The sequence below is a fragment of the Lissotriton helveticus genome, chromosome 3_1 (assembly GCF_964261635.1).
Source record: "Lissotriton helveticus chromosome 3_1, aLisHel1.1, whole genome shotgun sequence".
Lineage (NCBI taxonomy): Eukaryota > Metazoa > Chordata > Amphibia > Caudata > Salamandridae > Lissotriton > Lissotriton helveticus.
In genome coordinates, this window is record NC_136061.1 from 1198706990 (window position 1) to 1198720924 (window position 13935).

The 13935-nt window shown below is 48.0% G+C and overlaps 1 protein-coding gene across 1 annotated transcript in view; it reads right to left on the reverse strand.

Moving 5' to 3' along the window:
- UBASH3B (ubiquitin associated and SH3 domain containing B) overlaps positions 1-6343 on the reverse strand; it is a 764382-nt gene extending 758039 nt beyond the window's left edge. Inside the window, exon 1 of the mRNA XM_078681838.1 lies at positions 5879-6343. Within this exon, the coding sequence (XP_078537964.1) occupies positions 5879-6006 (128 nt within the window). The 5' untranslated portion in view covers positions 6007-6343. The remainder of the gene's footprint in view (positions 1-5878) is intronic.
- Positions 6344-13935: the final 7592 nt, after the last annotated feature.

The window sequence follows — 13935 nt, forward strand, 5'->3', positions numbered from 1 at the left end:
TATTTCTTCACCATGAGCAATACTTTTCCGATGCAGAAAAAAAGGAAAATGAACTTAGTGTGCTACCACATGTATTTATCACACTTACTCCTTCTTGCAAATCACCCATGGAACACGTACATGTAGGGCAGCAGGGGTGGATATGGAAACCATTACTTGCTGAGATTTTGATGCATACTCCAGGGTATTTCAATCAATTCCAAATAAGTTGAAATGTGATCAAATCATAGATGTAATTATATGGTGACTTTTAAAAATAGGCAAAAATAAATTCAATGCCATTTGCACCCAGCAATGTAAGAGCTGAAATACCAAGAGGACACTGCCATGCTAAAAGTAACCAACACTTCCTCAAACTAATTTGAATGTTCACCCAAAAACTAGACCTCTCTGTGGCGTACACTATGTCACAGAGAATGCCGTTTTTAGGAAAGAAATACCTCTTTCAGGATGTACTTACCCAACTAAGGGCCCGGTTCTGATACGGTTAGGAAACCCTCCTAACAGCATTTGCTCTCTCCGAATCGGATCAGGAACGTATCTTTCTGACTGATTCGGAAAGGTTTCCAACCGACCAAGTACGATGCGGATTAGGCATTAGGAATACCCCAATCTGAACCTGGCGGCATTTGGAATGACCAAGCCGTACGGAGCAGAATCGTGCATCTCTACGGACCGCGTTTCCGAATGACTGAGTAAGATGCTGGATTCTGACAGCCTTTTCGAATTGTGCCATCCGACTCGAATCGGAAGTCAGAATCAGACTTTGGGGGCCTGTAGCGGGCCCCAGGCCTCCTCTGCACCCAGAGCCTTCCCATTCGGGCCTGTGGGGGTGCCCATGGGTCCCCCTTTACCAGCCATGCACAGTGTGGCAGGCAGCAAGGGGTGCCCGCCACAGGGTGCTCGATTTTCCCCAGCCACCCTTTTCTTAAATGAAAGCCTATGCATTCGGTCGGAACATAGGCTCCCTTTGAAGTCAATGGGAGTCCATCCGAATCGTATCTGGAAGCATCCGGATGCATCGTACTCAGTAGGTCGGACTCTCCCGATCCAAGTCGGCCGGAAACCATTCCCAAACCCATTCTGTCAGGAAGATTTCCAAACCTCATCCGAATCTGGCCCTTAGCGTAAATACACCTTCTCCATTCATGTTGGGCTGTGGAATCGTTGAAGTGGACTCATCGTTTACTCATAAAGTGACATCTATAATCGGTCACTCCAGAGCTTGATTCACGGAATAGGGTCTCTCTAATGTTCTGTATTAAAAAAGCATTTATAACTGCAGCTTATGGATTTCTGCCATTGTTAGTGTAAGGCGAAGTAGGAATAAGATTGCTCTCTCAGGGAGAGCCATCGAAGTTAGCATGGCAAAAGTAGTGAACACACATAAAGTTTTTTCTTTGTGGATATTCTCAAACATTTGCAAAGCCCTTTAAAATGCTCACCGCAATTCTAAAGGTATCTACATCAAGCATGGGTGGTGCTATAGTGTGGGGGAACACCCAAACACTTATATTTTAAAAGGATGTAGGGAAAAGGATCTCTCCACATCCAAAAATGTACTCAGCATTGAGAATAAAAAGATACAACAATGAATGTACAATTGCACATTGATAATCCCATATCTGCAGATTGCCTATAATCCAAATCATCCAGTTTGTGAATTTCCAGAACCTTGAAAAATTATGCACATGTTTTTACATTGCTACATTTCTTGGGTCTTCCCAACTTGACCCCATCCTTAAGTTCCAGATCGGAAGCATTTCCACCGAAATTTTCTCAAGACACCTGGAATATCCAACAATTTAAATCTATCTGGAGATTGTGTGGGATTTCAGACGAAAACATTTGGTTGTGTCATGTTACTGGCACACCTTAGCACCTCAAGGCAACTTTTGAAAATACGTATAATCGCCTAGAAAGGAGAAAAATAGCAGTATTGTGGTCTTCCTTTCCGCATCACTAACAGAGGTTTTCATGAATCAGGTGTTAAACGTCATGTCCAGCCATGCACACACAGTAAACCCATTATTATTACTCTTTGCGCCTCATTTTAAATGAGACATTATGCCTTCTTGCTTCACCCTTAAAATATCAAGTTACCTAAATAAATTAAGTGCCCCTCTGCACCCACAATAGTACAAAGATGGGCATGAAGTATCCCCTGAATAGAAGAGTGGTTTTCCACAGCCCAGTTTTTCCTGGCTTCAAGCTATGCTTTGCTTAGTCCTTGAGTAAAACTTCTAATTGGCAAAGAGATGGCATGAACTTGGGCTAACAAACGGAGCTTCACGGATCAGTCATCCTCCGTAAATGACCCTTTCAGGCATATTGGTGAGGCACAGGAGTAGTGCATTATTGTTAAATGCCACCTATGGACCTCTTTTAGCTATCTCTTATCAAAGACCTATTGTGGACTCTCTCAATACTTTCATATTTTCACTATACTAATTCACCACTAATCCTTTATGGGTTCCGGAGTAGTGTGCTACTCGCCGAAAAAGCGCATTGACGCCTCGTCAGGGGTAGTAAGTGCTATATAAATGCAATTACAATACAATACTTACAGTAGGATCTGGGTCAGCCCACTGCTCACTGTTGATTGGCTTTCTCACTAAATCTAATTTGCTTGCCTCTTATTTGGTGGCTTACCCTCTCCTCTTCTTGTTTCTCTAACTCCCAAGGAGCAAATCTTCTTTACCATCCTATTGATTGGATTACTTTAACCTTTGTACTGCATACATTCATTGAACTACTTCTGCCATCTTGGAGCAGTAAATGAAAACAAAAAACAAAATGGCTGTAGTTTCTCATCTCTGCATTTACGGTATGTTGGAGCCGCCGTGGTGTAATAAAGATCACATGGAGGATTATACATAGTGCATATGCATCATTGGGCTTTTTTGTTTTTGCCGATCTGAACAGCACCAGCAAAAAAGCAGTGGCAAAGCCAATAGGTCTGCATTGCCAAAACCAAAATATTGTCCAGTTTCTCAATGCATGAGAGAAAAGTGTGATTTTCTGACAATGTATAGGGGACACACCTTGTTCCTCCTCAGCATTGAGGAACAATAAGGCGCAGAAGTTTCTGTGGATTTCTTGGGTTTCCGTTCAGAAGGGGTGCAGCTCAGCAGTGTCTGTCTTTCCGTTTGGAGTTGGGGAAAGGAATAATCTGCACATTCTTGACAGATGTCTGTAATTGCATTTACAAGCTAAAAACACTGGAATGGAATGTGTACATTATACTTGCTAATAGTTTACATTACTGCACGCATTTCCGTTCCACATTTTTTGCCTTCTGTGTATGTTTTTCAGAATCGGGTGCATGAAAAGCACCAGGGCTGGAAGAAGTCTGAATGGAGTGCACGCTGAGCCTAGGTGAATGGTGACTTTAGAAGTGGAATCATTGTAATCAGGAAACTGATAGATAGATAGATAGATAGATAGATAGATAGATAGATAGATAGATAGATAGATAGATAGATAGATAGATAGATAGATAGATAGATAGATAGATAGATAGATAGATAGATAGATAGATAGATAGATGGATGGATGGATGCATGGGTGGATGGGTGGATGGATGGATGGATGGATGGATGGATGGATGGATGGATGGATGGATGGGTGGGTGGATGGATGGATGATAGATAGACAGATGGATGGCTAGACAGATGGATGGATGGATAGACAGATAGATGGATGGATGGTTGGGTGGATGGATATCGCGTATCCTCCCTCCTGCATAATGCCCAGGCGCTATATGACTCTGGAGTAGTGAGGTCACTAACAATGCAGCAGACACACCTGACAGGCAAGCAAGGGAAGAATCGATAGGACACCGCGCGCTCCCGTACAAACTGCCATTCAGTATGACGCGGGGCACCTTTTCCGTGCCCCAAAAGATTTTGCTCGGGTACCATTAGCATCAAATCGGGAGGCATGATCAGCCACGTCCGAACAATGTCTGAAACAAATAAGAGGGTGAGACCAGAAATGGACTGTCTGTCGAGGAACTGAGATAATGCTTGACAGGCAGCTGGCTCTAACGAGGGCGTGTGCAGAGGAAGTAGTCGCATCATGTCAGGCCTTCCTGACATATGAGCGGATAACATTTTCAACTAAAAAGAGGCAACAACGTATCCAAGTGATCTCATTATGTATGCGAACAATTCGATTTGTGCAGCGCCTGCTACCGAAATGTTGCCCGCTCCGAGCTCTATAATTAACAGGTGGCCTGTTATTCGAAATAGTCGCAAAGGTTTAATTGTATCGACTTCCGAGAGATGAAAAGCAGAGTTCCCCCCACTGAGACCCGAACCCTTGACTTGCAGATCTCACCAGATCAGTAACTAGAGATGACTCGGCCAATGCACGCTTGGGATTTTATTAACGTTTCAATAAGCTGGTGTGTGAAAATATCGCTAGAACATGTCAGATTGTAAGGATGAATAGATTGAAGTTAAATGTATTTGTTGCTCTGTCAAGGGCGGGCGTGCACGAGAAAACAAATCTCATTTAGCACAATATTTTTTCTGAAAATAACCCGCCTACAACAAATAAAAAAAGAAATATGACTTGTTATTTAGGGATTAATACTGCAAAGATTTTCCCTACGTCTAAATACCTTTTAATGATAAACCCTGTATTCAGTACACTTCACAAAAAATAAACTGGCCAGTTTTGTAATCAGAAAGTCCTGCCGATGCCCGCTCTGCCATCATTAATCTTAATGTCAACGCTGCGGTGTATCGTCTGGCGAGCGAACTAGCACCTGAGCACCCTCCTGCGGGAGGGGACATGTCAGCAGGCCCTCGGGCCGGCCTTTCTCTGGACATGGAGACTGCGGACGCCCCGATCCCCCTCGGCAAGTCTCTCAGCGCCAGGGACGCGTGTTACTCATGTCAGTGCTCCGTTATCAATAAGCACAGCCTGCAGCCACTCCCAGCCTCCATCGCCTCAGTGAAAACCGACACCCCTGCCTCAGAAACACTGCAGTGGGTGACACTGCATCCACCGTGCTGCAAGCACACGAGCCTCGCTGCTCGTCAGCTGCTCTCTCTCGCGCACGCACACAGCATCTCACGCGCGCACAAACACACCCCTCTGCATAGCATCAATTATACCTCTGCCTCACACACACTCTCACCTCTCTGAAAAGCATTAAACTCACAATTGCACCATCTCTGCAGAGCCTTACTTACACACATATACATACACACCTCTGCACAACATTACTACACACACCTATGTTACACTCACACTCACATATCTTTGCGAAACATTTGACAGCACATGCCACCGCATATGGCAGCTATTATACACAAGCAAATTAAAGTCAACACAGCGTCCCAGCAGTCCCTCTGAACCCTCTCCACACAGAATCAACGAAACACACCCCTAGGCACAGCATCTCACAAACACACACCTCTCGTATTTATTTGCTCCCCCACCACCGTAGCACGAGTAACACAACCAGAGCGGCTCTAAAATGGAAGTCACTTGGCGCCTGTGGACTTTAGATAACTGTTTGGTTTTCTGCTGCATTCCGCACCGCCCTGATGCTGTTCCTGTGATCCGAAAGGGGCTCTGGCCCAGAACACGCATCATATATGCAAGCAATAAACACCAGCCTATGTTTATACATACATGTAACAGAGGCACCCATTAGTGCCCATCACAGGCAACAATAGCGGTGCCATTCCAGAGGCACTATGGTTACAATCATTGTACCATTCGCTCGAGTAGGGAAGCAATTCGCCCATTAGTGCCACATACAGATATATCAACAACACGTAAAAATACACCCTGGGATATCCGTGCTCGGGTGGTGTTTAGTACATGCAGAGAAAACACAAACAATCAGGCAGCCACTTACGCCCTGGCTTTCGGGAAGCCCATTGACAGGAGAATGTCCAGAGACGATCCGTTTTTGATGGTCCCTGCCCTGTGCTGCCGGTTTCTCCTGGGAGTCACTTTCCCGTACAGATCTTCCTTCGCAGCCATGGCCCCCGTGTGTTCACAGCACCATGCCTCAGAGCCCAGGCATCACCGACCAGGCACAGCCCAGCCTCGCTGCTAGAGGGAACTCGTGTTTCCACACAGCCAGCTTAGCATGTAATAATAACCGACAGCTTCCTGGTGCAGCGGCGCGAGGGAGGCCCAGAGTCATAGGAAGTGACTGGCCTGCCTTCAGCTGACGGCCCGGCCCCTGCCGCTGCAACATGTGCAGAAAATATCCCTTGCAATTGCACTTCCTCTTCGAGGAGTCAGGAATTTGCCTGGGTAATTTTTTGAATGGATCAAAAGGCAGATGTCTTGTGGGCAGGCTTGTCTTCCTGTGCCAGCGCCCTCCCCCTCTCTCTCTTAAAGCGGCAGCGTGCGTGCCTTGCAGCACTCTGGGAGCAAATATGCAGCTTATGTACAGTTACAGCAAGCGAAGACAAGCACTGGCAAAGCCACACGTCTGCTTTGGCAAGCTGGCGTGATAACCATTGCATTAGCATATCATTGTAACAGCAGGTAGGGGTGTTTCCTAGATGACAAGTGTATTTATCACAGGAAAATATTAATCTTATTGACTCAAATAAAAGATACAATTGGCTTTGCATTACTGTAACCCGAAGATATAATAATTTTTTTAACACACAATGATGACTAAATAAAATACAAAATATTCAAAAATTGAAAGAAAAACCATGATCAAAGTAATGTTTTGACCCACCAACCCTGGCACTGAGTGCACTTCTTTTCAGGTGAATGTGCCCATGATCATGAAAAAAGGGGCATCTTTCACAGTGCAAGACAACCAATGCCTGAAGTGGGCAAACCCATTGCCCCTTGCTGTATATGCTGTAGTGCACAAAAGCAAAATCTGAATGACAGCAGAACAGGCCAATGGATGAAGAGTGCTGAATCAAGTCTCTTATGGATGAATACATGTTTATTTTATTAATGATAAAGTGATAACGTTTTATGAAGCACACTAAAACACTTCCAGATACCCACCCATGCCCGGAATGCTTTGGTTCGGCTGGAATTCGGACTAAACAAACAATCCTACGAACACTGGGCATCGATCATCTGTTACTATTGAAGGACAAGTGCAGCACCCCCAAACACAATGAAAGCAACTCTGAAAGAAATGTTCACAAAAGGCAAAACTCATTGGGCTGATGTCCTATCTACTGCCCACAATTGATTGCAACATGACTTGTCCAACGGGGGGGATTTTATTCACCAACCTTAAGGAAACAAGTAAGATTATCCAGGAGGGACGACCTGTGGCTGATAAAGTCCTCTGGTAGCAATATCAGGCTTTTAGCCAGCTCCTATAAGGACAAATTGAGTCAGCCATATCTTGACTCAGCTCTGAATGAATAAATTCTAAAACAAATCCTGTCAGTCAGACTCATGGTCATGCCAATAAAAGATATCAATATTAGCTGGAAACCCCTAGAGGCAGTCTCACTTGCAGACTGTGTCATCGGTATAAGGAGTCTTTGGCTTACCTAGTATGTATCTGCGCACAGTTGAATCACGCACGCTGCACTTTATTAAAACATTTGTTTTTAAAATACAGCACCCATACCTGTCCAGACGCAATGAAACTTCTTATTAACTTAGAGATCCCCATGGAACTGGCTAGACTAGCACACTTTGTACGTCAACTTAAAGAATTTATAAGCAAGAATAAGCCTTGGTCTAAAGGCTGGCCACAGGCCCAAATTGGTGAGCATATATCACATTTTATGGATGCTTATTTTACACCCTGTGCTACTGTTCGATATGTACTAAATGAAATGATACATTGTTATTTTTATCAATGACCGAAGAAGGTGCGTGGAAGGACACACAATGCACCGCCTTTTGTAACCATTTTTGTTAATTCAATTTTTTTTTATTAATTCATGCACGAAAACCCTCAGGTACTAAAGCGCTATTGTGAGATAGACTAATCAACAGAGAGAAACCAATCAAAAAAGCAGGAAACTATAGTGAAAAATGCCAAGTTTTCAAATGTTTTTTAAAGGACACAAGGGAGTCTAGCTTCCGAAATATGAGTGGGTAATTTGTTCCACAGGTTAGCAGCGGCAACTGAAAAGGAGTGCATCCCCATCTTTCCTTCCTAAATCTGGGAGTCATAGCTTTTTTAAAGTGAGCAGATCTTAAAGACAAACCAGGTGTGTACCAGTGAAATAGTGCATTCATTTGACTGGGGCCCTTCTTATCCAATGCCACAGAGTCAGAGCACAGAGCTGTGAATAAGATGCGCTTTCTAACTGGAAGCCAATGAAGAGAGCGGATGCCATCTCTGACGAGAGCCTCTTGGGGTAGTTTAGGAGAAGGCTGGCAGCCTTTTTCTGTACTACCTGAAGTTTGTTCAGGGAACAGCTCTAACGTTAAGGTACAGAGTTTTACAATTATCAAGCCATAAGGTGACTCAGGTGATGATTACTGATTGGGGCAACTTTGCCGGGATATAAGTAAAGTTATTTTTCAAGATCCTTATGATGCAAAAGCAAGTACTAGCAGTACCACTGATGTGTGTGTCAAAACTCAAGGTACAATCGAATGTAGCACCAAGAGTTTATGCTGTCTTAACTGGAGTGGGGAGAAGTCCATTGACTTCCGGCTGCCAGATGTTAGACCAAATGGGTTTCAGAAGAACCTCAGTCTTGTTTGAATTCAGCTTCAAAGAGTTGTCTCTCATCCAGCTGCTAATGCTAGACTTCCACTTGTTGAACCTCTGTCACTGGAGTTAGATTGTTAGAGAGGGAGAGGATTTTTTTAGGGAATATCACAATTTTTGCAGAAGTCCAAGAAACTTGGAACTCACCCCTCTTAAACACATGGCGAAGAGTTGAGTCATGCACTCCTTAAGTTGTTGGGCAAATGTCCTGTAAAATTTAGCAGGAATACTGTCCATACCAGTAGCTTTGCCATTTAGGAAACTATTCATGCTTAATAGAATCTCTATCCATTTTGAGGGATCTTCTAGCTGCTGCTGTTCTTTTAAGGAGAATTGTTTACCAGGGATTGAGTATAAATATTCATTAATTTCTCTGACACTCCCCTTTAGATTGTCCCGGTAAAGGTTTTGATGGTATTGATGGAATGATTGTCTGATGTGGATCTGTCGTTAGCCCCATAATTGGGTCCCGAATCTCACAATTTAAATTTTGCATGCTTCTTTGCTTAGCTCGCATGGCCAAATGTTGCCTGATTTGCTCACTGCATTCTTAAAATTTCTCTTTCCAAACAGTGAGCTTAACGGCAACCCCTTTAGCCATAATTCCCAAAATAGAAGATTTAGACAATGCCACCTTTGCTTGGGCTTCCTCCAGATCTCCCCCCTGTTGTAGGACCCCAACCAAATCCCCTTCAGCATGAGCCAACCCAGCTTGCAGATCACATAATACCGCGTTGAATAGAGTTATAGAGCAATTAGCCGCTTTAGAAATAGTCACAGTAACAAAATTTACTCGTGCCTGTTTGCAGAGTTTATGATATTTATTCAAAGCATTTTTATAGATCGACTTGGACGTAGAAGCGTAATCTTTCCTCCATTTTCTTTCTAAGATCTTACAATTTGTTTTTTCACTTTTACGTGACCCGTCGTACCATGGAGCGGTTGAACGATGGTTGTTTGTTTTTTGATTGGTCAGAGGTAGACTAGTATCTATGGCATCAGTGAGCCAACTTAACACTGAGTGCACCCAGAACTGGTTTGGACTGGATCCAGGACCCCTAACACATGAAGAACAAAGACTTTTGGGGTATAAATATCTGAGCTGAAACCCCTAAACTTTAGACTAGGAAAAACTTTGTGATCAAGAAGGAATCCCTGCAAAAGAAGAACAGCCAGGAAGACTGAGGAAAAGTGCTGCCATTGCTGTGTGTCTGGGAGCTGACCTGCAGTTGCTGTTATTGCTGAGAAAGAGGACTAGGGGACTTTCTGCTGTGTGCTGGGTCCCCCTTGAAGAGGAACTGTGCTGTGTGCTTTGTCCCTCTGAGGTGAACCTGTCTCCAAGGGCATGAGAAGAGCTGGCCTCCTGTTGGAAACTCAGGGATAGAAAAGTTTTGCTTACAACTCCTACAACTTGCCCTGCACCGTGCTCTGCTGCTGCTGCCTCTGAGGGTAATTGTGTGCCCCCAGGACCTCACGGTTGCCGTCGTGCAGCCTGCCTGGCTTACACGCCTATCAACTCTCCAGGAGCACCGAGGGCGCTTTGAGCATCACCGCGGCTGGCCCGTGACCGAAATGAAATACTGAGGGTCGGTATTGTATCACCACCTGCTCCCGACCTCCAGAATTGCTGCATGGTCACTTTTTAATCACCGCCACTACTCGAGCCTGCCTGCCCGAAGCCTGGTCCGTGATCAGAGAGGAGCCGCGTTGCAGTGAGAATGCGGCTGCCCGAGGCCACCCAGTGGCCATCAGGAGGGCGGCCCCGTATTCACAGAGGGCCTCCCCCGCCCCCTGCCTTTCGGTCATCCACTCCTCCCCGGGCAGGTGGAGTCCCGGCGGGAGGGTGGGCAGGCTAGTGACACACGTCCGGGGCGGCAGGCAGGGCGAGGGGTATTTTACTTCCCCTCGCCATCTTAGAAGCCTCTTTGCCGCTCCGGATGCCGCGCGACGTGCTCCAGGGACACTCTTTTTGCGGGACACTAATTTTGCGGTGAGTGATGGCCTACGGGCTGGTACCCCCCCCTCCGCCTACTCCCTCTTTTTGGAGGTTGAGCCGGGCTAAGGCGGCCCGCTTATCGACGGGCCGCTGAGGAGGTGGGGTTAAACGGGGGAACTCTGAGCCCCTCCAGCCGACCTTCCCAGTCGTACTGGCGGGGGGCAGGGCCGGCCTGGCCCCACCCCCTGGCTCATGTTGTCCGCCTTACCGCGTGCGGGTGGGCGCCCTAGGGGGCGTGCTTCGCCTGCTCCCCCCGGCCCGCTTCCCAGGCCGGAGCTCGGGTCCCCAGGCGGTGTCTCTCTCGGCGGGGGGGTTCGACCACGCGGCCTCCCCCCCACCCCGCACAGCCCTTTCCTGGGAGACTACCACAGGGATGGGTTTCGGACGGTCTTGGAGGACGCCCCTGCTGCTGTGCCTTCAGTCCAGGCGCCCAGGGGACTAAGGCAGCGTGCGAGGGTCCTTTTACTATGTTTTAAGCTTGCGGGGCATCTTGGTCGGTAACCCCGTTAACCCGCGACCATGCAGCTTCCCGCTCGGTACTCGCTTCTTCCCCGAGAGCTCAGGGGTACCGTCCAGCTTCGTCGGAGGCTTTAGGTTACATCGCATTCCCGAGCCTGCCTCGGTACGTTGGTCTACCCCCCCCCCTTGCCTGGTCCTGCGGGAGATGCCTGTGGCCGTCGAGCGGGCGCAGGGCATCGACCGCGAGAGCAGGCGCGGCAGGGCCATCCACGTCAGCACAGTCCCGTGCGCGCGGGCCTGGGCCCAATGCCGAGGGCAGTCTCTCGGCGGGGGCATTGGGATCCACTGTCGAGTTGTGTTTGGGCTGCCGCGCTAGCGATCAATTGCTTTGTATGCGCAGCAGATATGAATTGCAGCTAATTAAGGTTTACGACTCATGGTATAGTGCAGCTTGCTGAGTCATCTTGTACGTACAGGGGCAACCAGGGTTTCCCTGGGGTTATTCGAGATAAACTGACTCGAAGGGATAAAAAACAGCAACAAGTTTTACACATGGTTAGAGCATTTCAGGTCTCTTGGAGCGCTGCACTGGTGCTTTGTGCAGTGCCGGGGGTCACATTGCCGGCAGTTGTGGGCTCCGGCCAACCGCCCAGAGGATATAATAAAAAAAAAAAAAAATTACAATTGGCAGCCCACGTTCGAGTTTGCAGCACATCACCAGGGAGAGGCGGCAGGCCGGTGATCCTACCTTACGGTCGGATCCGGCTTCCGGGCTAGTGGCGGCCATCTCTCGCAGGATTTCGCCGTGCCTTTTCTAGCTCCTGCCATGCGGATTCGCCAGGCCCGACCCCATGGGTCGATTTTCCCCTGGGGGCGCTGTCCTTTTTCTTGAGCCCGAGGAAAGCGTGATCCAGGGGGAGGGTGCAGACGGGCCAGACCCCTTCCGGTTACTTGGCAGCTGCGGGGCGCACGAGTTTTCCTCCGGCCTGCGGTACTTTAATAGCACACGTCTGGGCTGCACGGTACCAGTTTCCCTTTCTCTGCAACTATGCCACGGCCGCGGTAGCAGCTTTTCCTTGCGAGGTAATTTCTGCATTACTGCCCACCAGAACTGCTTGATATGCACCCGGCCCATCGTTCCAACCTGTAGGCACACTTCCCTAACGCAACTGCATATCCAGTTCCTTGCGCCAGGCGCTGTCAGTCATCTGCTGTCCTCGTATTCGCTAGGGGCGGACATGGGCACTATTCGGATATTTCTCCATGCTGGCTCTGGGCAGCATTTCCTCGGGTTTTGTCCGGGACCCCATTCATGTTTGCAGTGCCAGGCTGGGGTGGACCTTACTGTTCAAGCTATTGTTATATAACAGCTCATATATTCAGAAACCATCGCAATGGACCGCACACCGCTAGCCCCTCCTCCGGAGTAGGTACTTGTTGAACTGATGATCCCTAGACCCGATACATGTCCCGGGTTTTTGCATATCGCCCGAGACATGGCTCGGGTTTCGGGATAACTTCCCTCATCAGTAGAGAAAATAGTTAGGGGTGGAAGAGAAGGCCGCCAAACAACCGTCAATGGCCTCGATGCCCAAACCGGCACGCAGGTGCGTCGTCCAGGAGCCCGTCGGCTCAAAGCGCAAGGGACCCATTTTGTAGAAACCATCGCAATGGACCGCACACCGCTAGCCCCTCCTCCGGACATGTATCGGGTCTAGAGATCATCAGTTCAACAAGTACCTACTTGCACCCACTGGGGTGAACCACTCAAGAACTCCATGTACCAGAGTCCCTAGGGGCGATCCGGAGGAGGGGCTAGCGGTGTGGGGTCCATTGCGATTGCAGCTCATATATTCAATTATTGATTCTATTCAGCTCCATGTACTGATCTTTTGGATATTCCTGTGCTGTGTCGCTAGCTTGTCAAAGTACTGGTACCCGCGCTTATTTGCCGTACACCTTTCACAGCATTATGCCGCAGTTAGAATGCGCAACATTCCAAGGTGCACTCAGGCCTGGTTTAGAGCTGTACTCATGCATCTATTTGCTTTTCAGACCGACGTCAGGCCCGAACTATTATCGCTAAACGCATTCTGCACTCCACCCCCTGCAACAGGATCAGTTTTGCAAAGGTATGTAAAGTGGGCTCGGGGTTAGCTGAGGATGGTAGATGGGGTGGTTGCGGCACAATGGCAGCAGAGGTTGGTTGGGCATGCTTTCGAGCAGGGGCTCATCCGCAGAACCACATCTCTTCCAATTCTGCCAGCTCACAGACATTTTCTTTTGCAGGGAAAGAGCCCAAGTTCGGAATGGATAGCCAGGGATCCCCCCGCTTTTCACCCAGATGTCGCAAGTTGACGACTCCCTGCTAGGACCTTCCCAAGATGCACAGCTGAAAGCAGTCATGGACCTGATAAAGGCAAAAGGGGTGGCATGGGCCAGCAAACTTTTGGATGCCGACAAGCCCGGGGACTCCGTGGTCGGCTTGTCGCTCCCAGCAGCTGAACAGGAGATAACAGAGGAGGCGGGGCCTACAAGGTCCAAGAGAGTGCGGAAGACAACAGTGAAGGACTTTCCCGCGGACCCGGCACCTGCCAAAGTCCGCACGCCCGAGTTAGCCAGAAATGTAATCGTGCATGTGGCCGCATCCCCTCCCGCCGCGGTCAGGGCGTCTCCCCCCCCCCCGGCGGCACCTGCACCACCCCGGACTTTGCCACACGTGAGGACCTTGGTAAACTCACGAGCACCCTTGCAGACTTCATGTCTGAGGTCAGAGCAGGTTTAGGGC